At 50.1% G+C, this 27,281-nt stretch overlaps 1 protein-coding gene across 3 annotated transcripts; it reads left to right on the forward strand.

Moving 5' to 3' along the window:
• Supt5h (SPT5 homolog, DSIF elongation factor subunit) lies at nt 1–26,202 on the forward strand. 3 transcript variants are annotated; one of them, XM_003467261.5, is made up of 30 exons: nt 1–153; nt 394–477; nt 8,152–8,317; nt 9,765–9,830; nt 10,368–10,379; nt 10,836–10,905; nt 11,018–11,086; nt 11,173–11,238; nt 11,492–11,522; nt 11,810–11,878; nt 14,163–14,414; nt 15,899–15,988; nt 16,085–16,155; nt 17,572–17,677; nt 17,830–17,923; nt 18,003–18,139; nt 19,326–19,481; nt 19,562–19,708; nt 20,676–20,822; nt 20,906–21,031; nt 21,727–21,811; nt 22,098–22,217; nt 22,295–22,397; nt 22,480–22,607; nt 22,695–22,800; nt 23,029–23,187; nt 23,275–23,443; nt 23,570–23,773; nt 25,606–25,701; nt 25,784–26,202. In XM_003467261.5, exons 2-30 carry the CDS (start codon nt 403–405, stop codon nt 25,925–25,927), a joined length of 3,264 nt encoding a protein of 1,087 aa, XP_003467309.1. In that variant the 5' UTR covers nt 1–153; nt 394–402; the 3' UTR covers nt 25,928–26,202. The 3 variants fall into 3 exon arrangements, with proteins under 3 accessions (XP_003467309.1, XP_063108806.1, XP_063108807.1); XM_063252736.1 differs by lacking the exon at nt 1–153 and adding an exon at nt 162–256; XM_063252737.1 differs by lacking the exons at nt 1–153; nt 10,368–10,379 and adding an exon at nt 163–256.
• The last annotated feature ends 1,079 nt before the right edge of the window (nt 26,203–27,281 follow it).

The raw sequence follows: 27,281 nt of genomic DNA on the forward strand, positions 1-27,281 counted from the left end.
GATGTCGGCCTGGAAGAGCGTCGCTTGTGGGCTAGATCCGGAAATCTCGCGTTAGGTGAAGCCAGCGGGTAGCTCTCGCGAGAGCTCGCAAGACCCTAACTCTGCGTAGCGCTAAGAGCAGCTGGTACGGAAGGCGAAGGTGGAATCTAAGTGGTAAGGGCCAGGGTTTAGACTTTGAGGCTCTTGGGGGCCAGGGAGATGTAGAGACCGAATTTGGATTCTCGGGATGTGTTAGCTGATGGCATTCTCCGCTCAGGTGTGCTATCGTCAGAACGAGGCTGCCGGAAGTGCGCCAAGGGATTTTCCTTCTTCCAGGGAACTTGCGGGGAAACTGAGGCTTGGGGTGGAGCTTCGGATTATGGGATGCGGTGAGGCCACAGTCTTTCCTTACAGGAGCAGAAGATGTCGGACAGCGAAGACAGCAACTTCTCGGAGGAGGAGGACAGTGAACGCAGCAGTGACGGCGAGGAGGCCGAGGTCTGTGTCTGGGTCGCCGGGGGAGCCATTGCGCCTGGGGACTGGACCTGGGCAGAGAGGCCCCTGTGGGAGTACAGAGCGACTCAGAAGGGGCTTGGGCTTCTGGGAGCTTCCAGATTGTCCCGAAAGAGAGAAAAGGCGGCAGGTCAAAGTAAAGAAGAGGGACAGATTGTGGAGGATGGGATGCACCAGATATGGTGAGCTAACAGGTCGTGTGTTTAGAGCACCTGGTAAGTGTGTATGGGAAGGGCTATTAGCTGTTTTTATTTGTAGATGTGCCCAGTTATCCTAGAAATGTGTGTGGTACTGTGTGCTGGGCATAATTCTCTGTCCAAATAAACTATAGATTTTAAAGTGCAACTGTAACATGTTAATAAAACATGTAAATAGATGTATACTTGTGAGTGTAAATAAACATAACTGACAAGTAGACTGAGTACAGGTTGAGTATTCTTAATCTGAAAGTTTAAAATATTCCCAGTTGGGTGTAGTGATACACAGTCCTCCCAGCACTGAGGAGGCTGAGGCAGGAGTATACCATGAGTTTGAGGCCAGCCTGTTCTATGTTGTGAGTTCAACACTAGCCTATACTACCCAACAAGACCCTGTCTCAAAAAAACTTTAAAAAAAAAAATATATATATATATATATATATATGCGCACACACATATATAAAGAAGTAAGATGAACCATGTGGTGATGCATGCCTGTGATCCTAGAGCTCTGGAGGCTGAGGCAGGGAGTTTATGCCAAGTTTGAGACCAGACTGGGCTATAAAATGAGCTCAAGGCCAGCCTGAACTGCATAGAGACCCTGTCTCAAAAAGACAAAATAAATAAATAAATAAATAAATAAATAAACAAGTAAAATATTGCCAAATCAGAAACTTATTTTCCCTTGTACTAGGGCAGTGATGGCAAAACTATTAACAATCCAGTACCAAAGAACAATGCAAAACCAGCTCATTTATCATGAAGTGCCAGCACTGCTGTTAAACCTGAATCCTAGGGCCGGGGATTTAGCTCAGTGGCATAAGCCCTGTTTGGCAAGCGTGAGGTCATGAGTTCGATCCCTGGAACCAAAAAAATTTCAGTTTAGGAAAAAAACTTAAGCCTTTTTTTGTTTTTCTTTAAACTCTTTTTTTTTTTTTCTATTTTTAAAATTTTACTGGTACATTTTAGATGTACGCAATGACAGCATTCATCATAAGAAATTTCTACGTAGCCAGGCAAGGTGGCTCACACCTGTAATCCCAGCACTCTGGAGGCTGAGGCAGGAGGATCACTGTGAGTTCGAGACCAGCCTGGGCTGCAAAGTGAGCTCAAGGTCAGCCTGAACTGCATAGAGAGACCCTGTCTCAAAAAGACAAAAAAAAAAAAAAGAAAGAAAGAAAAAAAGGAATTTGTACCTATACAACATTTCTTCTTCTTTTTCCCACTCTACTCCCCGACATCTTGCCACCACTGCACCTTACTATTGAGCTACATTCCCCAGGCCTCAGGTCTGAAACTTAAATGATGTCATAAATGGAATTTTTTTTTTGTCTTTTTGAGACAGGGTCTTGCTATGGGATCCAAGCTGGCCTTGAGCTCACTTTGTAGTGCAGGCTGGACTTGAACTTGCAAGGATCTTTCTGCCTCAGTCCTTGGAGTGCTGGAATTACAAGCGTGTACCACCACGCTTGGCTATAAATACAAAATTCTATGCCTGACTTTATGTGACAGATTGAAGTCTGAACATAAATGCATTCAAAATAGTACATAAAAATTACCTTCAGGGTATATCTATAAGATATATATGAAGCATAAATGAATTTCATATGTATTCTTGGGACTCATCCCCAGAATAGGTCATTATGTATGTGCATTTATTCCAAAATCCTAAGAAGTCTGAAATCTAAAACATCTCTGGTCTTAAGCATTACAGATGAAGAATACTCAACCTGTGGTAAGCTACAGAGTGACTAGAGAAGAATAGAGCAGAAAAAGCCAATAGGCAATCCTGGATGGACTTTGAGTAGGGTGATCAGGATGAGTTGGAGACAATGTCATTTGAGCTAGGTTTGTTGGAGGCGAGGGAGTGAGTTGTGTGGGTATCCAGAAGAAGAGGGTTTCAGTAAGAGATCACCAGGTGCAAAGTAGAGCACTTGTCTGCTTTGTTCAAGCAGAAATGAGAAACAGAGGGTCCATTCGACTGGATCAGAGTAAGAAAGGCAAATCATGTAGGATTCCCCCCTCCCCACTGGATTGAATTCTGGAAGAGCTAATTTATATCCCCAGGCCTTTTTGAGGCAGGCCTTTGTGAATTGCCTGCATTAACTTGGAAGTTGAGATTACTGAGAGCTTCCTTACCCAGCGAGGATTTTCTCATCAAGTTTTGAGGAAAGGTCTACTTTGGTTGGTGATTCTGGTCCCAGGTTAAAGGGCAGCATCTGGAAGTAAATGGGCTTCTTGCTGACATCCCTAGGTGGTGCAGAGCATTACATGATGAGAGTCAGGGAGCATTTGTGTCTGGTCCTGTAGGATCAAGGTCGTGGTGAAGAATCAGCCTTTAACTGAGTGAGATGGAGCCTTGAATTCATTGTGGAACAGATTTGACACCCTCTCAGGGGTTGTGGTCTTACATTTTTTTCAAGAGTGCTACTCTGGCTTTGGGTCTCTTGAATGCCTGTTTCAGGAACCAAGAAGCAATCACCTTTTTGATTTTAAGTATTCTTTTATTTATTTATTTTTGGTTGGAAGATGTAAATATTTGAAGTGTTTACTCAGATGTTCTGATCTCTCCCCAGGTAAATCTTTGCTTTTATGAATTCTCTTCCTTCTTTCCTTCCTCCCTCTGGTCTGTCTTGTCTTTTTTTTCTTGGTACCCAGAATTGAATTCATGACCTTGCGCTTGCCAAGCAGGAGCTGTGCCACTGTGCTATATCCCTAGGCCTGAATTTGCACTTGATAGGCAGCAGTCACAAACAAATAAAGAGATGACAAGGATATTATAAATGTCTTTTTTTTCCTTTGCACTGGGAGATTGAACCCAGGACCTTCACGCTGAGCTATGTCTCCAACTTTTTAACATTTTTGTTTAACATTTTTTTCCCCTAAGACTGGGTCTTGTTATGTTGCCTAGACTGGGGGGATCCTTCTGGCTCAGCCTTACAAAGTGCTGGGATTATAGGCAGTGCCATCCCCAGTTAGATGTCTTGTTTAATGCATGGAAACTTAAATTCCCTTTTTTTCTTTTCTTTTCTTTTCTTTTCTTTTCTTTTCTTTTCTTTTCTTTCTTTCGATTCTGGAGATTTTACATCTGTGTGCATACTAGGCAAGTGCTTTACCACTGAGTTCTATTGCCCAGCCCTTAAAATTGACTTTCTCCTTTCTTCCTCTTTTAAATGTACTAGGAATTGAACCTAGAGCCTTACGCATGCTACCACTCATACTACACCCCAGCTACACCCCAGCCCCCCTTAAATTTATTTTTAAATTAGTAGCCAACACTTTTAAGGGAGATTTTGTGCACAAAAAAGTCACTGTCCTGCTTTTCTGAGAAAATAGGAACAGCAGTGTGGGAGTCAGGATCAATAATCCGCAGCACCCCTGCTTCAGAACTGGCTTGGGCTGGGAATTGTCTCCGGTTCCCACGAGTATTTATCAGCTCCTATTTGTCATCATGCTTGCCTTGCAGCAGGATTTAGGAAAGATTTCATGTATCTGTGTCCTGGAAAAAGCAAGATGGTGCCATGGGCATGTTTTGATGTACTCCATTACTTATGGTGCCTGCCTGCCCCCGGAGGGCACTTGATTATCAGTCTTGTGGTGGCTTTTGGGGAGTCCTCAGCTTCCAGGGAGGAGCAGAGCCTGGAATGACATAGTGGGGTACGGCTGTGGGAGGCTGACATAAGGGGCCATTGCGTTGCTCAAGCTAAAGCACTGGGCTCTTGGTCTGTGACTCATGGCTTCAAGTCACTGCGTGGTGATTAAAGCCTGGGGGTAATAAGGCCAGGATCCCCAGTTCCTTCTCCTGCTGGGACATTGTGGATTATACTGTGTGCGTCTCACTTTCTCAGTGCTTCAACACTGATTCAACATTAGATTGAGTTGAATCACCTTCTGGCTGCTCTGCTGTCACCAGGTGAGGCAGGAGGGCAGAGTGAGGCTTTTTAGATGGCCAAGTGTTGGCATGGAGGTTGAAGGACAGGGCTACACCGATTGGGGTGGGAAATAAGGTGTCTGCTGCTTCTCCCTCCATGACCCCAGTAACCTGTTCATTCAGTCAGTGTTCCTGGTGTAGAAGGGACCGCAGCCTCCCCCACAGAGCTGCAGGCCTGAAGCAGAGATAGCTTCGAAGGTGACAGTTGCAGCTGGGAGTGTGGATGACTGTGTAGGAGCTGGTGAGCAGCCCCATGGTTACCCAAACGTAGTAGCAGGAGAGATCTCACATTGTTAAGGGAAGGCAAGCTGTGAACAGACGGCTTCTTTCTCTAATCTGGCAAGGGGCATGATGATAGGATTTCTTGAAATCAAGCTGCTATTTTGTGACAGTTTGGATCATTAAAATGTGAGACATTGTAAGGTAGTTGGCAGGTTTTTTTTTTTTTTTTTTTTTTTTTTGCTTTGACACAAGGCTTCACTATGTAGTTCAGGCTGGCCTGGAATCACTATGTAGCCCTGACTGGCCTAGAACTCACAGGGATCCTTCTGTCTCAGCCTCCCAAGTGCTGGAATTAATAGGTATGTGCCACCACACCTGGCTGACTTTAATTTTTGTTCTTACTTGTGTGTGTGAACCCAGAGCCTTCACACTGAGTTATTCCTCTACCCCTTTTTAATTTTGTGACAGGGTCTTATTAGCTGACCAGACTGGGTTGAAAATCCTGCTTCCAAAAAAAAAAAAAAAAAAAATTGGGGATTTAGCTCAGCGGCATAAGTGCCCGCCTTGCAAGCGCATGGTCCTGAGTTTGATCTCCGGTACCATTAAAAAAAAAAAAAAAGAAAATCCTGCTTCCTCCTCCTCAGTCTCCCACAGTACGGAGAATATAGGCATACACTCCTGGCCCTGGCTTACTTGGTTATATTTACTTTCTGTGGTGTTGGGATTTGACCCAGATTCTGACATGCTAGGGAAGCACCTTACCATTGTGCTATACCCCGGCCTAAAGCTACTTGGTATGCATAGGTGAAGGCAGGACAGAGGCTGGGGCTGGGGGGGGGTTGTTATTAGCATAGGTGAAGCCCTTGGTTTGGTCACCAGTATCAAATAAGTATATACATAATAAAAGGCAAAAAAATGTAGTACAGGTAGTTTGGTGCATTTGTGACTTAAAAGTTTGGGAGGGGGAAACGGAGAGAAAGAGGGGAGGCCGCAGATACAGCATGTACTTCCAGTCAGATCGGAGTTTTATTTTTTTTATTTTTTGTCTTTTTTTTTCATTTTTATCGGTACCAGGGATCAAACTCATGACTGCCTGCTTGCAAGGCAGGCACTTATGCCACTGAGCTAAATCCCCAGCCCCCAGATTGGAGTTTTAAATCCTGGTTCCCTGGGGGCTGGGGATTTAGCTCAGCGGCATAAGCGCCTTTCTTGCAAGCAGGCAGTCATGAGTTCGATCCCTGATACCGATGAAAAGGAAAAAGAAGAAAAAAAAAAAATCCTGGTTCCCTGAGACCTAGGATGCACTGCAAGTCAGCTGTGGTGAGCAGCGCCTTTAGGGGGGTTGAGGAGGAGACCCTAAGGCACTGTTGAATCATGCACTGTGAAAGTTACTGCCCTTTAAGCCGGGCCTCCTGAGTTTTGTCTATATGGATCATGGAGTAAGTTTCATTTTGGTGCAAAGTTGCCTTTTTTCGTTTTTCTGAGACAGAATCTCATAGCCCAGCCTGGTTCCAACCTCATAGTAAGCCTCCTGCTCCAGCCTCCCAGGTGTTGGGATTATAGATGTGTTTCGCCAGGCTTGGCCTGTGTAAAATTATCTTGAACACTTCGGATTTACTAACTGTCATTGTTTATCTGGCCTGTACAGTATCTTGCTGGATTTAAAAACATGTTTCAGTTCACCTTCATGGTTACTTTCTAGTTAAAACAAGCAAAATTCCAAAAGGTTTTACTTTGAAACATTTCTTTGTTTCTCTTTTTGTAGGAGGGGGATCAAACTCGACCTCACAACACTGTGCTTATGCCACTGAGCTAAATCCCCTGGCAGTACTTTGAAACATTTCAAGCCTAGGGTAATGGGCCATGCCTGTAATTTTAGCACTCTCGGAGGCTGAGGCAGAATTTCAGACTGTACCCCAGCCTGGGCAATTTCAAGACCATGTCTCAAAAAAAAAAAAAAAAAAAAAAGGCTGGTAAAGTAACTCCATGCTCAGGCCCTGGAGTCAGGCCCAGGTACTGCCAAAATAAGCAAGCAGACAGAAGAGCCCCCTCCAACAAAAATAAAAGTGCAAACACTTTTAAAGTAGTTAAAAATACCAGAGAACAGGGCTGGGGATTTAGCTCAGCGGCATAAGCACCTGCCTTGCAAGCAGGCAGTCGTGAGTTCGATCCCCGATAAAAAGGAAAAAAGACCAAAAAAAAAAAAAAAAAAAAAAAATACCAGTGAACTTAAAATAGTAGGTAAGTGGGCTATAGGTGTGGACCCAGAGTCATGCAGTTAGGGAGTTAAAGTTTGGGGGTAGGGCTCTGGCGCAGTGGTAAAGTACTTCACCTATGCAAGGCCCTACATTCCATCCACAGTACTAAAGCAAAGTTGACTGTGGACTGGTTAATTCTGTGGCTGGTATAGGAAGTGAGATTAGAAACCAGGAAAGAGGGAGGAGGCCAGGGCAGAGTGGAGGCCTAGGCATGGGGCGGGGTTAGGGGTGGATTGGAGACATGAGACTAAGGGGCAGAAGTGACAAGGACCTGGTGTGTAAGCAGAGCCGGAGGTGGCCAACAGAAGTCTGGGGAAGACACTGAAGTCAGTGTAGGACATGGTGGGTGTAGGGACCCAGGAGATATCTGGGGGAGGCATCCAGAAAGCTGCTAGCACACAGGGGTTCTCCAGTTTTGGAAGAGTTGGGGATTAGAGGTGAAAGAGTGCTATCTGCAGAGACAGAGGTCGCAGAAGATAAGGTGACACAAGGAGAGAGTGCACAGAGGGAGGAGAGGGTCCTGGGTGGAGCCGAGGTGAGCAAAGCCCCCTCACCCCCATAAGGGTGAGCCACGAGGGAGACGTTTTGGCCTGTAGGTAAGGGCAACAGAAAGTCCATAGCATCATTAGCAGGGGTGCTCAGTGAGTTTGGCAAGCAGTGTAGACTGGAAGCAGACGCGTGGGAGTTACTGTCATGAGCCATTCTCCACAGCCAAGGATTGGAAGAGACGGGCCTGAAGGCTCGGGGTGGACAGAGATGGGGACCAAGGACTGAGCTCTGTGGAGCTGGCACTTCATTGGCTCAATAGAGGACCTAGAGGCAGGTGGGATCAGGCCAGCTCCCAGGTATGGTTGGGTGACCGGGCCCTGTGGTGCTGTTAGGACGGTAACCAGGGTGTGGCCAGAATGGAAGGGTGTGCAGGCAGAGCCGAGGGGCCTCGCTTGGCCAGGCAGGCCTGGAGATTGGAGGTCAGGTTTATGAAGGGTGTGGTTGTTTTCTGGACTTGAGGCTAGGAAAGCCCTGGTGCCCCAACCTGACCTCGTCCCTGCAGGTAGAGGAAGAGCGTCGGAGTGCGGCAGGCAGTGAGAAGGAAGAGGAACCTGAGGAAGAAGAGGAGGAGGAAGAGGAAGAAGAATATGATGAAGAAGAGGAAGAGGAAGATGACGATCGGCCCCCCAAAAAACCTCGACATGGCGGCTTCATTCTGGACGAGGCTGGTATGTCACACAGCTAGGCACACAGCTGGAGCAGGGTATGAGGCAGGCTTTAAGCAGGACATGCGAGATCACTTCAGTTCATTCTGTCTGTCTGCCTTTTTGTCTGCCTTCTGTTTATGTAGCTGTGAATTGCTTCATCCAGAGCATTGTTCATGCTAGGCTCATCTTCTACTACTCAGTCACATCCCCAGCCCATTGGGCATAGATTTTATTTTATTTTGTTTTGTTATTCCTTCTTTCTTTCTTTGTCTTTTTTTTTCTTTTTCGTTTTTATCGGTACCAGGATCGAACTCACAACTGCCTGCTTGTAAGGCAGGTGCTTATGCTGCTGAGCTAAATCCCCAGCCCCTTTTTTTTGTCTTTTTGAGACAGAGGTTCATTATGCAGTTCAGGCTGGCCTGGAACTTACTTTGTGGCCCCGGCAGGCCTCGAACTCACAGTGATCCTTCTAACTCAGCCTCCCTAATGCTGGGATTACAGGTGTGTACCACCATATTCAGTTTGTGATCTTAATTTTTAAAATAAAATACCTATCTGTCTATGTATATGTGTATATGTGTGTGTGTGTGTGTATATATGTATGTATATATTATTATTATTATTTTTTTTTTTTTTGAGGCAGGATCTCACTATGCAGTTCAGGCTAGCCATGAACTTACTATTTAGACCAGGCTCAAACTTGCAGCAATCCTCCTGCCTCTTTTGAGTGGTGGTGAGATTACAGATGTTGCCAACATGCTCAATGTGTAGTTTTTTTTTTTTTTTTTTTTGGTGCCAAAGGTTGAACTCAGTGACCTGGCATTTGCCAGGCCGGTGCTTGTGCTGCCGAGCTAAATCTTGGCCCTATGTAATGCTATTTATTTATTTATTTATTTATTTATTTATTTATTTTTTATTCGGTACCAGGGATCAAACTCATGACTGCCTGCTTGCAAGGCAGGTGCTTATGCCGCTGAGCTAAATCCCCAGCTCCTGTAACCCTATTTTTAAAAAGGGATACGTATTAGTTCAGCGACATAAGCGCCTGCCTTGCAAGTGTGTAGTTATGAGTTTGATCCCTGGTACCAATAAAAACGAAAAAGACCAAAAAATAAATAAAATTTTTTTTTTTTTTGGTCTTTTTCGTTTTTATTGGTACCAGGGATCGAACTCATGACTGCCTGCTTACAAGGCAGGCGCTTATGCCGCTGAGCTAAATCCCCAGCCCCTTATAAACAAAATTTAAAAAAGGGGGGGAGTACGTGGATGGGGCGGGGAAGGTGACTGTTAGAGCCAGGTGGATCTTCACATGACACCTAACCCTGCTGTACCAGTGCCTTGTCAGCCTGAGCTGAAGTGTCCTAGTCTGTGTGAGGGATTCCAGGGGACATGCTTCCTCTCCTGGGAGCTGCTGTCCTGGTGTCAGCTTTCCCCAACTGCTCTCCAAGCTTTTGGCCTCCTGTTTCAGATGTGGACGATGAGTATGAGGATGAGGACCAGTGGGAGGACGGAGCCGAGGACATCCTAGAGAAAGGTGTGTGTGGACCCTGCCTTGGAATCCCAGAGTGAGGGGTGTGCCCAGCCGCTCCCCTACCTCATGCCTGCACCGCCCCAGTGCCCACCCTCTTCACCTTGCTTCTTTCTGTCCTTGCCAGAGAGACCAATTCCCCACCCTTTTCCTTTTAGGCCCATGAGTGGGGGGCGGGAACTCTGGGGTAGGGGATGTTGTGGGGAGAGAGTTCTGGGACCCCAGGGCCCCAGTGAATCCCTTCTGTGGGTTGTAGGGTGGGTGGGTTCTGTCCTGAGATGCCCCCCACTTCCTGGGCCAGTGCCCCCTTTCCTGTTACTTTCCGTTCTGTGCACCTCATACATTTCGGCTTCTCCCCAACCACCTGGTGCCTGGCCTTTACTTTTGGTTTTTGACCTTCCTGTGACCCTTCCTTCCCCTCCCCGCAACCTATTGGTTGATTTTGCTGCTATAATTTGGCTCATACTTTGTCTGCCCTCGCCCACCACCACCACCACCACCACCACCACCACCACCACCACCTCTTCCTCTTCTTCCAAGTAGAAGAGATTGAAGGTAAGAACCTGGAAAGTGCAATTTGTGACTTTCCTCCCATATCCTGAGGTTTCTGCCTTTTGGCAGCATCCTGCCCTTACTCCTGGCCCAGTGTGGTCCGGGAAGATCTGATTCACATGGGGTCCAGAGTCAGGGAGCCTGGGGCCAGGTCTGTAGCAACAGCAGACCTGGGGAAATGTGTGTGTTCCTGCAGGCGACTGAGCCTTACGGGTGGCAGAGAGGTGCGGGTGGAAGTCAGGGTGCGTTTAGATAGTGGCTATGAAATGGCAGACTGCTTGGTGCTCCCCAACATCTAGGCAGCCCTGTTTCCAAGTCTTTGTGAGGAGACGCAGGATGCTGAGAGGTCAGAGTAGGTGTGAGGGGTCGGGGTTTCCTCAGTGAGACAGCCCCTGAGCCACCACATTCCCCAGGCCTCTGTTCTGCACCCAGCTTAGCCCTCTGCCCCTTCGTTTCCAGCCTCCAATATTGATAATGTCGTTCTGGACGAAGACCGGTCTGGGGCCCGCCGCCTGCAGAACCTCTGGAGGTGAGCACAGAGGGGTCCCAGTGGAACTGCTTCCTTGGGGAAACCTGGAGGATGTGTCAGCCCACCTCCTCCTTAACCTTCAGTTCATGTTTGCTTCTCCCTTGTCCTTCAGGGACCAGCGAGAAGAAGAACTGGGCGAGTATTACATGAAGAAATACGCCAAATCATCTGTGGGAGAGACGTAAGGACGTATGGAGCTGGGGTCCCTAGACAGAAAGGGAAGGGGTCTTGTGCGCTTCACCCTCCTTCCTGCCGCTCTCCCTGCAGGGTTTACGGGGGGTCTGATGAGCTCTCGGATGACATCACCCAGCAGCAGCTGCTCCCAGGAGTCAAGTAAGGGGGTTGGAACAGTTACGGGAGGTGAGAAGGGACTGATGGTGCTCACCCGGGCCGATGGCTGAGACAAGTCAAGGCAGTCCTGCGCACACGGCCAGGGATGGGAGAGAGGAGGGTGTTCTGTTTGTGGATGAGGTGGTGGGGCCCCTGGGGCTGTGCAAAGAGGGAGGACGGATGGCTGTGACTATGTGGCGTTTCTTGGAGAGGTGGCAGTTCCTCTGACGGGCTCCCTTTCCCCTCTGCTGTCCAGGGATCCCAACCTGTGGACTGTCAAATGTAAGGTGTGTGCTCTGGCCTCAGGCCTTGGGGGAGGCTGCCTCTGGGGGAGAGCTGCCCGCCTGTGTGGTCTCGCTGGCCTGTCAGTCTCTTGGTCCCTCAGGTCCCACCTCTCCTTCCTGCTTGCACACGGGCTCATGTACTCTCTGCCCCACCCGCTCCCCTCCTCTTCCACCTGGTCTCTCGTTTCTCTCCATTTCTCCTTTATCTTTCTGGTTGCCATCTCTTGCTCTTTTCCCGTGTCCTGCCCTTCATCTGTTCAGCTCTCCCCCATCTGCCTCTCTCCTTCCAGATTGGGGAGGAACGGGCCACAGCCATTTCCTTGATGCGAAAGTTCATCGCCTACCAGTTCACAGACACGGTAAGTCCTGTAGGTGGTGGCCTGGTGAGGATAGAAAGCTACTTCTGGGCTATTGCAGTGAACATCTTGCTTTTTTTCACCTAAGACTCTCCCTTGACCTTTTTGTATCACTTCAGATCTGCTTTAGACTCTTCCAGGCTAATGTAATTAATTGGCTAGATCAGGGTCATGGCTTGTTTAAATGATCTTTGTTGTTGGGCATTTAAATAGTTTCCTTTTTTTTGCAGTACTGGAGGTTAAACCCAGGACCTTTGCGCTGAACTATATCCCCAGTCTTTTAAAATTTTTTAATTTCAAAATAGGAGTTCTCTAAGTCTCTTACATTGCCCAGGATGGGCCTAAACTTTCAGTCCTTCTGCCTCAGTCTCCCGGAGTGCTGGGATTCAGGCATGTATCACTGCACTTGGCTTGGTTTCTGTTTTATGCCACTACAACCACGGTTGGAGTAAACTAGCTGCTTAAAAAAAGAGGAAGTGGGGTTGGGGATTTAGCTCAGCGGCATAAGCGCCTGCCTTGCAAGCAGGCAGTCATGCGTTCGATCCTTGGTACCGATAAAAAGGAAAAAGACAAAAAAAAAAAAAAAAAAAAAGAGGACGTACAGTTCATGTGCTATAAACTTTCTCTCTTTTAAAGTGTAAAATTCATGAATTTTAGTATTTTTATTATGCTCATAAGCATTAATATCTAATTCTAGTACCTTTCCATTACTCAAAAAAAGAAACCCAGCCAGGTATGGTGGCACATATCTGTAATCTTAGCACTCAGGAGGCTAAAGCAAGAGAATTGCTTCAAGTTGAGACCAGCCTGGGCTACAAAGTGAGTTCAAGGTCAGCCTGAACTACAAAGTGAAACCCTGTCTTAAAAAGAGAGAAAATAGGGGGCTAGGAATTTAGTTCAGTGGTGTAGCACCTGCCTGGCAAGTGTGAGGTCCTGAGTTTGTTTCCTGGTACAAAAAAAAAGGCATCAGAAATAAATAAAGCAGAAACTCATGTAGCAGCCACACAAGCTACATTCTCCTCCTTCCTCACTTTTTTTTTTTGGTACCGGCTATCGAACTAAATCCTCAGCCCCCTTTCCTCATATTCTTGATAACTACTGCTAATCTATTTTCTGTTTGTATATTTGAGTAAATGGAATCATACAAGATGTGGCTTTTTGTGACTAGTGCCTTCACTTAACTTTTTTTTTTTTTGTACCAGGGATTCAACTCACAAACTCACATTTGCCAGGCAGGTGCTTGGCCGCTGAGCTGAATCCTAAATATATTTATTTTCAAGGTTCATCCATGTTACATCTTGTATGAGGGTCTCTCCCTCTTTCCCTCCCTCCCTTTACGGAAACCCCTGCTGAGGGTATCTGTCTAACCCACCTGGCAGGATGGCACAGGGATGCCAAAGGCAGACTATTTCGCAGTTGAGGATTTTGGGATGACCCACTGTTCTCTCTGAAATCAAAGGCTTCGTCTCCTGTAGCTCATGGCTTTCATTGGTATCAGTCAGGGAGGGGCAGGGTTCTAGGCCATGTGTATAGGGAAGAGAGACGCTGTAGCTGTCCAGTCACAGAGGCCTCTAATTAGCGGTGCACAGGTGGTTTTGATATATGCAAGGCTGGCACCTTTACTGCTAGGAAGCCATAATTCTGAGTCCTCAGCTGAGATGTTGTCTCATGTCTTAGCTCTGGAATCGCCCAGGCTTCTGCTTGAGCCTCCATTCCAGGCATCATCACACAGGCTGCTCTTGCTGGCCTATTGCCTCTTGGCTATTATTGAGACCACAGATGCCTCAGCCTGACTTGGTAACATTCTTTTAGCCAGTTAAGGGAACGTTTGTTTCAGAGTAGCCAGCTCTGTTATCTCAGTGAATAGGGTAAAGGAGAGGTTAGGAGCAGGTAGTGACAAGAGTTCCTTTCTCAGGAGAGAGAGTGTGGTGGTCTCCCACAGTTCTTCCCTCTGGTTTTGTTTTGTTTTGTTGTGTTGTGTTTTAGTGGGTGCTGAGATTAACCCTGGACAGGGCAAGTAAGCAAGCTTTCTGTTACTGAGCCATTACACTACCACCTCACTGCTACATTGTATCTTGTGGTGTAGCTAAGCATAATTTAACCAGCCCCTCTTTTGAGACATTTTAAAAACTTGCAGTTTTGTTGGTTTGCGTTCTGCCTCTGTCATCTTGCAAGGGTGTTTCCTGGGTAATTCCTGGAAGAGCATGTGCCAAGTGGCCCGCAGTCCTTCCAGCTCCTCGCAGCAGTGCTCCTCACTGTCCACCTCCTCCAACCACTCTCCCCGCAGCCCCTACAGATCAAGTCTGTGGTGGCCCCCGAGCACGTGAAGGGGTACATCTACGTGGAGGCCTACAAGCAGACCCACGTGAAGCAGGCCATCGAAGGTGTGGGCAACCTGCGGCTTGGCTACTGGAACCAGCAGATGGTGCCCATCAAGGAGATGACAGATGTGCTCAAGGTGGTGAAGGAGGTGGCCAACCTGAAGCCCAAGTCCTGGGTCCGCCTCAAGCGAGGCATCTACAAGGACGACATAGCTCAGGTGCCAGGAGGCGGGGCAACTGGGGCAGCCGGGGGGATCAGGCCTCCTTGGTTCATCCTCTTCTTTTCTTCTGCCCTTCCCACCTGCTCTCCGGTGTGGGGAGCAGGGCCTCCCTCAGAGCAGGAGAAGCAGGGCCTGGGTTTTGTTTTGAGGGCACAGGAGAGGGGTGGCCATCCGTGCTAGGATGTGAGGTGTAAGGTGAACAGGGAGCTATGGCCAGGTCTTGGGGCATATGTGTAGGCAGAAGGGGTGGTGCAGAAAATGGGATGGTCCCCAGCTGGAGCAGAGGGAGTAGAGCACAGGCATAGACAGGCACAGGAGACTTGGCTTCACTGGTGTGAGGCAGGAAGGTCTAAAGACACTGTCTGACTTGGGTTTATAAAGGATTACTCTGGTGCCTGTATTGTGATTAGGTCACTATTCTCAGCCCTGGGTGATGTTGCCAGGGGACACTGGGCAAAGTCTGGATACAGTTTTGATTGGGTCACTTGGCAGAGGAGTCAATAATTCTGGCATCTAGTGGCCAGCAGTGGTGGTATCATCCCCAGTGCCTGGGATAGCTGCTCACATGCTGACCCGTGAGAGCAGCGGTGCCAAGCTGCAAAGCCCTGGAGTAGGCTGGAGGGCCACAGCAGGACCAGGGACCCCAGAGAGCTGGCTGCTGGGAGGAAGGCTGAGGTAGAAAAGCAGAGAAGAAGTCGGGAGGGGCTTTTTGTTTGTTCATTTTGAGAAAAGGTCTTGCTCTATAGTGCAAGCTGGCCTTGAACTCACTGTGTAGCCCAGGCTGACCTTGAACTTAGTAATTGTCCTACTCAGCTTCCCAAGTACTAGAAGTACAGGCATGCATCACCACGTTTCGCTGAAGTTGGGGATGTTTTTATTTTTTGGCTTTTTTGAGACAAGGCTTCGGTATGTAGTTCAGGCTGTCCTTGAACTCGCTGTGTAGCCTGGCTTGGCCTTGAACTCTTACTTTAGTCTTCTGAGTGCTGAGGTTGGGACTTTTGAAGGCAGAAATGACCGAGTTTTTACTGGCCAGTCGGATGTGAATTACATGGAAGAAGGAAATCAACTGTGCTTCCAAGCTGGGTGTGATGGTTAATGCTTGTTGCACTAGCACTGGGGAGGCTGAGGCAGGAGGATCATAAATTTAAGGCTAGCCTGGATTACCTACTATGTAGAGAAATCATGTCTCAAATGAAAAAAAAAAAGCTTCCAGCTTGGGGGCCTGAGAAGAAGACTCAGTGGAGGTGCCAGGAGAAGGGCAGCTGGGAAGGAGTCCTTCCCTCAGTTGTGGCTGTTCTGGCGTGAAGGACCTTTCACACTCGGCAGAAGTGGCAGGCAGGCAGTGGCCGTTGCAGAAGAGGGGAGAGAGCAGATTAGAGAGGGGTATCTGGGAGGCATCAGCACCGCCCAGCTTTTTCCCTCCCTGTACCCTCTTGTCTGGGTCAGGGCAGGGCTAGGCTACTGACCTCTGGCCTGTCCAGGTGGACTACGTGGAGCCCAGCCAGAACACCATCTCCCTGAAGATGATCCCGCGCATCGATTACGACCGCATCAAGGCCCGCATGAGCTTGGTATGTGAGCCGCGGCCCTGGTGGCGGGTGCGGATCCCTGCTGGTGGCCACCCTCGTCCCTTCCCCTTCCCACCCATGGCCCTTGTCCTCCACCAGAAAGACTGGTTTGCCAAAAGGAAGAAGTTCAAGCGGCCACCACAGAGACTCTTCGATGCTGAGAAGATCAGGTGAGCGTGACCTTGGGCCTGGCTCCCTGTGTCCCCATACGTGCTGGTGGCCCATGTTTCCGGGGATGGGCCCTGCAGGGTGGCTGGGGAGCGGTTGCAGCACAGCATAGCCTTAGTGACTTCCCACCTTCAAGCCTCAGTTTCTTCTACCACAGACATTGGTGTTGATGGTTACAACCCCAGTGCCCAGGCCAGTGGTGAGCACTGATTTCATAAGTACCCGTGCCCCACGCAGCACTGGCACATACTGTGGTTAATGGGAGTATATGCATGTACATAGACATGTATATACGTTTATTTGTTCTTATTTTTGTTTTTGTTTTACTTTTTTTTTTTTTTTTCTTTTTTCTTTTTATCGGTACCGGGGATCAAACTCACGACCACCTGCTTGCAAGGCAGGTGCTTATGCTGCTGAGCTAAATCCCCAGCCCCTGTTTTAGCTTTTGAGACAAAGTCTTGCGATGTAGTTCAGGCTGGTCTTGAACTCAACGATGTAACCCAGGCTGTTTTTTTTTTATCGGTACCAGGGATCGAACTCACAACTGTGTAATTGTAAGGCAGGTACTTATGCCACTGAGCTAAATCCCCAGCCCAGCCGAGGCTGTTCTTGAAGTTTTGGAGATTTTCCTGCCTCTGCCTCTCAGTACTGGGGCCATAGTTGTGTGCCACCACTCCTGGTAGGATCACATACTGATCATGTCAGGCTTTTCAGAGTCTCAGCCTCCTGCCTGTCAGATGCAGAGCCTAGAGCCGGTCCCATCAGGAGACTCCTGTCTTTCATGTTCCCTTGAGTGCGTGGGAGGAGGAGCCCGCCTGCTTCTCCATGCATTCCCTGTGGAAAAGGGAGGTAACTGTCCTCTCCACTTGAGGGCCAGTGAAACCCAAGCGCCTGCACCCCAGATGCAGGCTGAGAGCACAGACAGAGCGGAACCAGGTAGTTAGAGCTCTGGCCTAGAGTGCAACCACGGTGGTTTAAACCCTGACCTCAGATTTGCTGGCCGAGCCCCCAGGTATGTGGTGGCCCCCTGAGCTCGAGTTCCTCACCTGGGAGATGAAGAGCATTTTCTAATGTCATAGGGTGGCAGTGGTGGGGCGTGCTGTCATGGGTGTCCCGTGCTGGTACCTTGCTCAGGTGGTGGTTACTGAGCACCTGCAAGGTGCCAGGCCCTGTTCCTGAGAGAGGGAGAGGAAGGGCGAGGAGTAGAGACAGTGCAGCCCTGCCACCTAGAGCCCACCTGCAGTAAGGGAGGCAGAGCAGGTGAGCTTGCTCAGAGGTGGACTGCGCGCCTCTTCGTGGTGTGGCCTTGGGCACTGTGAGAAGTCTCCTGTCGGGGGTATGTGCAGAGGGCCTGGTCTGCCTTTGGTGCTGGTTCTTCCTGACTCCCTTTCTGTTTTCTCTCCCCAACAAAATCCCAGGTCCCTAGGGGGTGACGTTGCTTCTGATGGTGATTTCCTTATCTTTGAGGGGAACCGCTACAGCCGGAAGGGCTTCTTGTTCAAGAGCTTCGCCATGTCTGCTGTGGTGAGGGTCCTGGGGGCCCAGGCTCTGGGGGAGGGGCAGGGTCTTTCCTTCTTGTGGTTCCAGCTCCTGGACAGTGAGTCACCTGGGCTTGTTCCTGGGCTGCAGAGCTGACTGTGATCTCCTCTGTCTCCTCTTGTGTCTGTGGGGCTCAGATCACAGAGGGTGTGAAGCCCACACTCTCTGAGCTAGAAAAATTTGAGGACCAGCCAGAGGGCATCGACCTGGAGGTGGTGACAGAAAGCACAGGTATGTGGTCCCCATTGGCCCCCTGGGTCAGAGAGGAGTGTGGCTGGGGCCAGCTGTCAGCTCAGCACCGTCCACACAGGGAAGGAACGGGAGCACAATTTCCAGCCTGGGGACAATGTGGAGGTATGCGAGGGCGAGCTCATCAACCTGCAGGGCAAGGTTCTCAGTGTGGACGGTAACAAGATCACCATCATGCCCAAGCACGAGGACCTCAAGGTGGGTCCAGCATCCTGGGTAGCTGGGTCTGAGGGTTAGGGAGCGAGAGTATGGGGTGCCTCTGCCTATGTGTGACTGTCCTAGCAGTGGTGTACCCACTTATCTTCTCTTGGCAGAGTACAGGGTCCAGCATTGCCAGGCGTTGAGTGGGTATCAGATGGGGTAGTAACACATGCGTGACTCAGATGGGGCTGGGTCGGTTGTGGTAGGCTTGTGCTTGGTGGTGGTTTGGATACAGTATGTATGTCTGGTTATGCTTCTGGGGACCTGGGGTGTAGGCCCTGTCTGGCCCTGGGGGATCGTAGGGTGTTATTTTGGTGACTGGGCACATGTGTTCCACGTGGCAGTCCTGGGGGGAGAACAGGTGTGTGTCCCCTGCCTTTGTGTGGTGTCTAAGGGAGAAACGTACATCCAAAGGGTCGTTCTTTTTCTTTCTTGTGGTACTGAGAATGGAACCTAGGCTGTCATGCATCCCAGGTAGTCTTCAGCCACTGAGTTGTCTCCACTGTGGCTGTATCTGCTGTTTTGTTGTATTTTTTTGTGTGTGTTATTTTGCATTTTGTTGTTTTTGCTGTATTTTGTTTTGTTTTTGGCGGTGGAGACAGTGTCTTGCTATGTAGTTTAGGCTAGCCTTGAACTCACAGCAGTCATCTTGCCTCAGCCTCTTTAGTTCTGACAATACAGGCATGTGCCACCATACCCAACTGGCTGTGTCACTGAAGGGCTTGTCTTGTATCAGACACAGGAAAACGGTTTGGCCTGTCTTTACGTTAAAAAATCAGGATATTTGGGTTTGTGCTGAGGGTGTGATTAACTGGAGTAGCCTGAGTAACCATGGATTCCTGTTTCTATCTACTTATAAAGATGTGACAGAGAGAGAGAGAGAGAATATGTGTGTGTAGGCCAGGGTAGTGTGTCTGAGGTTCACTGACTCCTGGTTAGTTAGAAGGCTTGTGCAGTGACTGAGGCCTTCTGTGTGTGTGTCAGGCTGACTGTCTTTGTGGGATAAAAGGCTTCCATGTCAAGGTTCTCCCTGGAGACTGCTGTCCCTGAAGACCTCTGGTGGCCCTGGGTGAGCCTGGCATGGGCTTTGGCCATGCTATCTTGCAGGAGTACATGTAGATTCTGACAATGAGAGGGCTAGGCTCCTCTCACCTCCTGGCCATCCCCATGCCCACTCCTTCAGGACATGCTGGAGTTCCCAGCCCAGGAACTTCGCAAGTACTTCAAGATGGGGGACCACGTGAAGGTGATCGCTGGCCGATTTGAAGGTGACACAGGCCTCATTGTTCGAGTGGAGGAGAACTTTGTCATCCTCTTCTCCGACCTCACCATGCATGAGGTAGGAGTGTGGAGGATGTGGCAGTGGGGACCCTAAAGGATAGGCGACCAGCTGCCTCACCATTTGCCTTCTCCTTGCAGCTGAAGGTGCTCCCCCGAGACCTGCAGCTCTGCTCAGAGACAGCATCAGGTGTGGATGTTGGGGGCCAACATGAATGGGGTGAGCTGGTACAGCTGGACCCCCGGACTGTGGGTGTCATCGTGCGACTAGAGCGGGAGACCTTCCAGGTATGTGTGTCACATTCTGTAGTGGGGGGTGCTTGCTTTTAGGGGCTTCCTTTCCCATGATGCCCTCATCCTGGAAGGCGGGCATAGTACCTAAGACTCCAGACTCTGCTGGTTTGCTCAGTCAAGGCCAGCTGTGTGAATTTGTCTTTGTGCTTCAGTTTCATACCCCACAGGGTGGGGATAATAAGCAGTATCTGCATCATTGGCTGTAAACAAGTCCATGAGGTCAGATACACACCCTGGCATTTGGTGCTTTCCAAGGACAGCGGGCTGCAAGTCCCCCTTACCCTTCACCCCTTCCTCATGGATACACAAGTCCGAGTGCACACTGATTAGGGTCCTGGGCTCTGGATCTGCATGATTCCACTCTGTTGTTTCTGTGCTGTGTGACCCTGACCGAGTGACTCATCTACACTGGACATGATTTCCCCACTGTGAGACAGCAGTCTGTAGTGAGATAGATAATGTCTACTGAAGGGGGAAGTCAGCTGGGTGTGGTGGTGCACACCTGTAATCTCAGTACTCGGGAGGCTGAGTCAGGAGGATCCCCAAGAGTCTGAGGCCAGCCTGGGCTACTTAGTGAGTTCAAGACCAGTCTGACCTGTATAGTGAAACCCTACCTTAGAAAGACAAAAAGTAGGGGAAGATTAGTGATGTAGATGAAATCTGTATGAAGAACTCAGCAAAGCTTTGGGATAGGCAAATAGCTGTTCTGGTCATGTCAGTCCTGCTTCCCATGGCTCAGGTCCCTGCTGCTCAGTCAGGAGGGGGAGTCTCCTCCCAAAGTGTGCAGGATGTTGTTGGGGGACACAGTGCCTTGGGGGTAGTGCTCTGACTCTGCCTGCCCTGCAGCCATGACATCCCACAGAGCTTAGGACAGCCTCATGCAAGGAAGGCTCATCCGGCTCAGGACAGGGCCTGTTCCTCGTCACCCTCCCCTCACCCCTCAGCATCCCTCCTTCCATAGGTGCTGAACATGTATGGGAAGGTGGTGACTGTCAGGCACCAGGCTGTGACCCAGAAGAAGGACAACCGCTTTGCTGTAGCCTTGGACTCTGAGCAAAACAACATCCATGTCAAAGACATCGTCAAGGTCATCGACGGCCCCCACTCGGTAAGTCTGTGCTCTTGCCCTTAGCCCAGGCTGCAGGAACTGTGGGCTGTGACTCAGAGAGCCCCTTTCTCCTTTCTGCCCAGGACCGGGAGGGTGAGATCCGCCATATCTACCGAAACTTCGCCTTCCTGCACTGCAAGAAGCTGGTGGAGAATGGAGGCATGTTTGTCTGCAAGACCCGCCACCTGGTGCTGGCCGGGGGCTTGAAGGTGAGGGTCTGTGGGACCCTGGGATTCTGAGCTGCTCACCAGATGGTTCACTCATTTGATCTCATTGAACACCTTGTGGGTATTGTACACTGCAAACACTGCAGTGAGCGAGACAGAGTCTGCTGTCCCTGAGCTGGTACTCCGTGAGGGAGCACAGGCTTCAGGGTGCGGGGACAGCAGGCCCTGAATGGGGTGGGAAGACGGGATGATGAGGGAACATCAGAGACTGGTGTTTCAGGGAAGGAAGGGGGTGTTTGAGCAAAGAGCTGAGTGAGAAGTTATGGAGCCATGTAACTTGGAGCGCAGCAATCGCAATGCCTTGACGTGGGACTTGACGGAATTAGGAAAGAGAATCTGGTCTGGACACTTGAGGTCAGGTGGTGAACTCTTGAGTCCTGCAGAAGAGATAAGTGCCCTGGTCTACAGTTTTCATGTCACTAGGTACTTAAATCCTTGACTAGCCACATCTCATTTCCACTACTTGGCCAGGAGTGGCCAAGGCCTCTTGGGCTCTTAGGCTCATGAAGGCAGAAGGGTGACAGTTTCCACAAAGGGAAAGGAAAACACTGTCACCAGGAGAGATGGCTTCCGAGCAAGTCCAAGTGGGAACTGTCCCTCATGGGAGCAGTCAGTGTGGCAGGGGGGGCTGGGTCAGACACTGTCACCCTTATCTCCTGCACTTACCCTTCTTCTAGCCCCGAGATGTGACCAATTTCACTGTGGGTGGCTTTGCACCTATGAGTCCACGGATCAGCAGCCCCATGCACCCCAGTGGTGGAGGTGAGAGGGGACCAGAGGCCTAGGATGTATCTGGAGATGGGGTGGGGGTTGGGGGCTGGAGAGGAGCCTGGGCTGTTCATCTGGAGGGGCCCATGGCCATGGGAGGACAGTTGTACATGACAGCCCAGATGGGATGAGAGCCCAGGGTTGGGTTGGACAGAGATAGTTCCTGACTGACCCAGCTTTGGGGGAATCAAAGGGGGTTTGAAGGTGTCTTGGCTGCAGGTACAATATGAGTGGGGAAGGCATGGTCTTGGGCAGTGGTGACATTCTCCTCCCTCCCCAGGTCAGCATGGTGGCTTTGGTAGCCCAGGTGGCAGTGGTGGTGGCATGAGCAGGGGCCGAGGACGGAGAGACAACGAGCTCATTGGCCAGACTGTGCGCATCTCTCAGGGCCCCTACAAAGGTGACCTGCAAGGCTGCACAGAGGCTGGGGAGGACAGGGAGGAATAGTGCCTGAGCCTCACCCCTGCCTCCCACCAGGCTACATTGGCGTGGTGAAAGATGCCACAGAGTCCACGGCCCGTGTGGAGCTGCACTCCACCTGCCAGACCATCTCTGTGGACCGCCAGCGGCTCACCACGGTGTACGGGCAGGCTGCAGTGGGCTGGGGTGGAGAGACAGGCGGCAAGTGGCCCCCACCCACTGCATTTGTTCTGTACCCACAGCGGCTCACGGCGACCAGGTGGCATGACCTCAAACTATGGTCGGACGCCCATGTATGGTTCCCAGACACCCATGTATGGCTCTGGTTCCCGTACCCCCATGTATGGCTCCCAGACGCCCCTCCAGGATGGTGAGTGCTTCCAGGGACAAGGAAGGTTGGCAGGGAGACAGGTAATTACAGGACAGAGCAGCAGACAAGTTCATTTCCCCACTCTAGGCAGTCGCACCCCGCATTACGGCTCGCAGACACCCTTGCATGATGGCAGCCGCACCCCTGCCCAGAGTGGGGCATGGGACCCCAACAACCCCAACACACCATCACGGTGAGGGCTGGGCCCAGCATGGGGTATATTAGGGGGTGGGGGGCACCCCAAGTCCCTCAGCAGGAGTTGAGGGGCTCGAGACAGACTGCCTGGGTGTGTGGCCTCAGCCCTGTGCCTCACTGTCTCAGCGGTGGAGCGGTGGTAATGTCAGAGTGCCTCCGGTGGGGGCTCTGTCGAAGTGAGACTGCCGTGTGGACACCATCCCTAATCGGCTTCTATCCCTGACAGGGCTGAGGAAGAGTATGAATACGCCTTCGATGATGAGCCCACCCCATCCCCCCAGGCCTATGGGGGAACCCCCAACCCCCAAACACCTGGCTACCCAGACCCCTCGTCTCCCCAGGTCAACCCACAGTATAACCCGCAGACACCAGGGACACCCGCCATGTGAGTCCCCTGGGTACCCTGCAGCCCTGCTGCCCTGCCTTCTGCTCCCTGGCTGTCAGCAAACTCCCCTCTGTCCTATGTCTGCAGGTACAACACAGACCAGTTTTCGCCCTACGCGGCCCCCTCGCCTCAAGGCTCCTACCAGCCCAGTCCCAGTCCCCAGAGCTACCACCAGGTGGCGCCCAGCCCGGCAGGCTACCAAAACACCCACTCTCCGGCCAGCTACCATCCTACACCCTCGCCCATGGCCTACCAGGTACTGGTCCTCAGAGGATCTCCTGAGGGTGTGGGCAGTGGAGCACTTCAGACTCTAGGGATGACTAGGCCAGATGACTGTTCCAGCTACACTGTCCCAATGATGCTGACCTCCTTTCCCCTTCAGGCAAGTCCCAGCCCGAGCCCAGTAGGCTACAGTCCAATGACACCTGGAGCCCCTTCCCCTGGTGGCTACAACCCACACACACCAGGCTCAGGCATTGAGCAGAACTCCAGCGACTGGGTAACCACTGACATCCAGGTGAAGGTGCGGGATACCTACCTGGATACACAGGTGGTAGGGCAGACCGGCATCATCCGCAGTGTCACGGTATGTGGGCCTAGGGCATGGGGAGCTGGCATCATCTTCTTGTTCTCCCATCTCATGGTTGCTGTTTGCTTTATAACTGTCTGATCACATGGTCTAGTAGGACCATGGTCCTACTAGGTCCATCCATAGGTCGAAAGACACATGTGGAGAGGTTTGGGTGTATCGCAATGGGACACTCAGGGCTGAGACCTGTGGCCCGGAACTGTGGCTGGCACACAAAGCTGTGGTTCTCGTTACAGCCCTTTGAGAGATCACAGGTGCTGAGTGCCCTCTGAGCTAGGCTTGGGCTTGGTGTCAGGCCTCTGTAACCTTGGGCTTGCCCACTCTAGAGGCCTTCCATACACTCCCATGTCAGGGTCTGGGCTTGTACACTTTCCCTGTCTCCTTCCACTCTGTGTCTAGGTTAGGCCTCTCACCCTTCAGGGCAGCACCTGGCGGGTTCCGGGCTATGTTGTTCATGTAGCTCTATGTTACCTACCTGCTTCCTATAAGCATAGAAGTTTACCTTGGTGTGAGACTTTGCTTACAGTGTGTGAACTTGGGGCTGGGAGTGTAGCTCAGTGTTAAGAGCATAGGCTTAGTATGCAGGAGGCATTCGGCTGATCTCCAGCCACTAAAAAAACTTTTCTCGGGAGCCCTACTTTCTACGTGCAGGCCCAGCACTTTGTTGACCATCTAATAAATATTGATTGAATCAGTCAAACACCTGAGACTGAGGCAGCTCCAGCCCTTGTCCTCATAGACCTCACAATCCACTGGGGGAGACAAGACATGTCCCTAGACAGTGACAGGTGAATGTGGGCAGAGATGTGATGAGGCCTCCACAGAGGACAAGGGGACAAAGGAGGATGCAGAGGAAGCACTGTACCCATCTTTGAGGGAATCCAGTGGTTCTTTTGGTGAAGGAGACATCAGAGCCAAGTCCTGAGAAATGAATAGGAGTAAGCCAAGGGAAAAGCGAGCTTCAGTGTGTTCCATATGGAGGGAATTGCTTGTAAGCCTGGCATGATCAGGGCACTGAGTTATGTTTGTTGTGACTGGAATATAAATAGCCAAGGGGAAGTTGAGCAGAGAGGCCGGAAAAGTGGCTGGGTAAGGGAACTGGGGAGCCTATAGGAATCTAGATAGGGGCGTGGTGGGCTCGGATCTGTGGTTTGGAATTCAGTCTCTGTTATGGTATCAGAGATAGCTTGGGTGGAGAGACTGGGACCCAAAAGCTAGGTGGTAGTCAGGCTGCCCTTAGCAGGGCCTTGTTGAGAGGGCTGAGGGGACAGACCTCAGAACTGGAGGGTAGTTGGTGATGGAGGTAACAAAGATGAGTCCAGAGGTTGACTAGGGACTGATGACCAATGAGGCTGTCCCTGAGACCAGGCCTTGGGAGAGGAACAGCTGGAAAGAAGCTAAGGCCCCTTGCGGACATAAAGAGTTCAGTGCCTGGGTAGTAGTCTTACATGAGCCTCATTCTATGTTTTTGTTTTTGTTTTTGAGACGGTCTCACTATGTAGTTCAGGCTGGCCCTAAACTCATTATGTAGCCTAGGCTGGCTTTGAACCCACAATAGTTCTCCTGCCCCAGCCATGCAAGTACTGGGATTACAGGTGTCCACCACACCACCATGTGACATGAGCCTCATTTTGATCTTCCTTTGCTGATCTGGTATTATGGCACGCGTACACACGCCCTATCCACCCCCACACCGTCGGCCCAAACACCTTGGAACCAGAGCCAGCCATGGCCTTCCCTGCTCCCATGTGCTCTTGGGATTGAGTTTTCAGAATGAGCTCTGAACTTCTTGTGACTTAGTCCTAAATTGGTGCTGTCTCTACCTGCAGGGAGGCATGTGCTCTGTGTACCTGAAGGACAGTGAAAAGGTGGTCAGCATTTCCAGTGAGCACTTGGAGCCCATTACACCCACTAAGAACAACAAGGTAGGAACTGGGGCTGGGGTAGGGGTACGCATGGGGGTCAGGCTGCTAACATGAACTCTGATCCTGGTTGTGTGGCCCTCAGGTGAAGGTGATCCTGGGTGAGGATCGGGAAGCCACAGGAGTCCTGCTGAGCATCGACGGCGAGGACGGAATTGTCCGAATGGACCTTGATGAACAGCTCAAGATCCTCAACCTCCGCTTCCTGGGGAAGCTCCTGGAGGCCTGAGGCAGTTGGGGGTGGTGAACCTCAGCACATAACTTGGCAGATGAGAACAGCCCTCCTTCCCTCCCTGGTCTTTGACCCTGACAGAACCCTGGGTCTAGAGCAGGCTAGGCTGATCATTCTGGAGTTCCCATTTTTCCTTTCTGGGTTTGCATCTTTTCCCTCCCTGATGCTCATAGGAATCAGACTAGAATCTTGGGAAGGCTTCCACCTTAATACCCTCTGTCCCCAGCTTGCTTTTATGTTACGCTCTTTCAATAAAAAGTTGTTTAGTCAAATGTCCTCTATGTGTGTGTATATGTATGTGTGTCTGTATGTGTTGGAGGTATGTGGATTGTATTTGTAATTGGAATTATTCTTAAAGCTTGTGGGCTTCCTTGCTAGTAATTCAGAGCAAATAACTGGTCCCTACGTAAATGTGAGTTTCTTCATCTAATAATGACAGTCCCTACCCCAGAGGACTCTTGTAGTGGATATATAGTTTATATGTATGTGTGTATAATTTTTTAAGAAGCTAGTTTTACTATATAGTTCAGGCTACTCTTGAATTATGTAGCCCAGGCTGGCCTCAAGCTCATGGTAATCCTCCTGCCACAACTTCCCATGTGTACCACCATGCCAGGCTTTTTTTTCTTTTGGTACCAGAGATCAAACTCATGACCTTGCATTTGCCAGGCAGGTGCTGTGTTGCTGAGCTATCTCCCTGACTTTTTTTTTTTTTTTTTTTGAGGACATAAGTTGTTTTATAAATGTAAATGTGTTGTAAAACGTGATATTAGACATACCATGAAGACCCATGTTCCCATCATCCCATTGTTAGGGAACAGTATGTGTATCAGGACCAGCTTTAGCAGCACCCCTAGTCATTCCCATCCAGAAGCAATCACAACCCTGAATTCCATGTCTTTCCTTTGCCTGATTGTACTTTTACTGCCTTGCTACAGTACTTTTGTTTTTAGTTTACAGAAGCTTGTATTGAGGTTTTTTTTTTTTTGTCTTTTTCATTTTTTATCGGTACCAGGGATCAAACTCACGACCGACTGCTTGCAAGGCAGGTGCTTATGCCGCTGAGCTAAATCCCCAGGCCCTGTATTGAGTTTTTTAACTAATGAAAATAATTTGTGCAGCTTCCTGCAGCCGCAAACTTGGTTTCTTTTGGGTCCTCAATAACCTCTGTTCCATTGATAGAGCCTAGAAGAGTGGTCACCTCTCTCTGCTCCACCTTAGATCCTTTATAGGAACTCATGGTAGGGGGAAGGGCGCTGAGGACAGCAGAGAGGGCCTATTTCGCTTCCCAGCTCCACTGAGCAAAAGAACTCGAGAGGAGGACTTTTACACAAGTTTTGTCAGCCTGATT

This window comes from Cavia porcellus, unplaced genomic scaffold, assembly GCF_034190915.1.
Source record: "Cavia porcellus strain 051 isolate PalLab524CR breed Dunkin Hartley unplaced genomic scaffold, mCavPor4.1 scaffold_7, whole genome shotgun sequence".
Lineage (NCBI taxonomy): Eukaryota > Metazoa > Chordata > Mammalia > Rodentia > Caviidae > Cavia > Cavia porcellus.

Excerpts from the sequence above, each read along its gene's own strand:
- Supt5h (XM_063252736.1), top strand. Across the intron at positions 11,087-11,172 it reads AAATCATCTGTGGGAGAGAC|GGTTTACGGGGGGTCTGATG; the intron begins GTAAGGACGTAT and ends CTCTCCCTGCAG. Across the intron at positions 16,156-17,571 it reads TTCGATGCTGAGAAGATCAG|GTCCCTAGGGGGTGACGTTG; the intron begins GTGAGCGTGACC and ends ACAAAATCCCAG.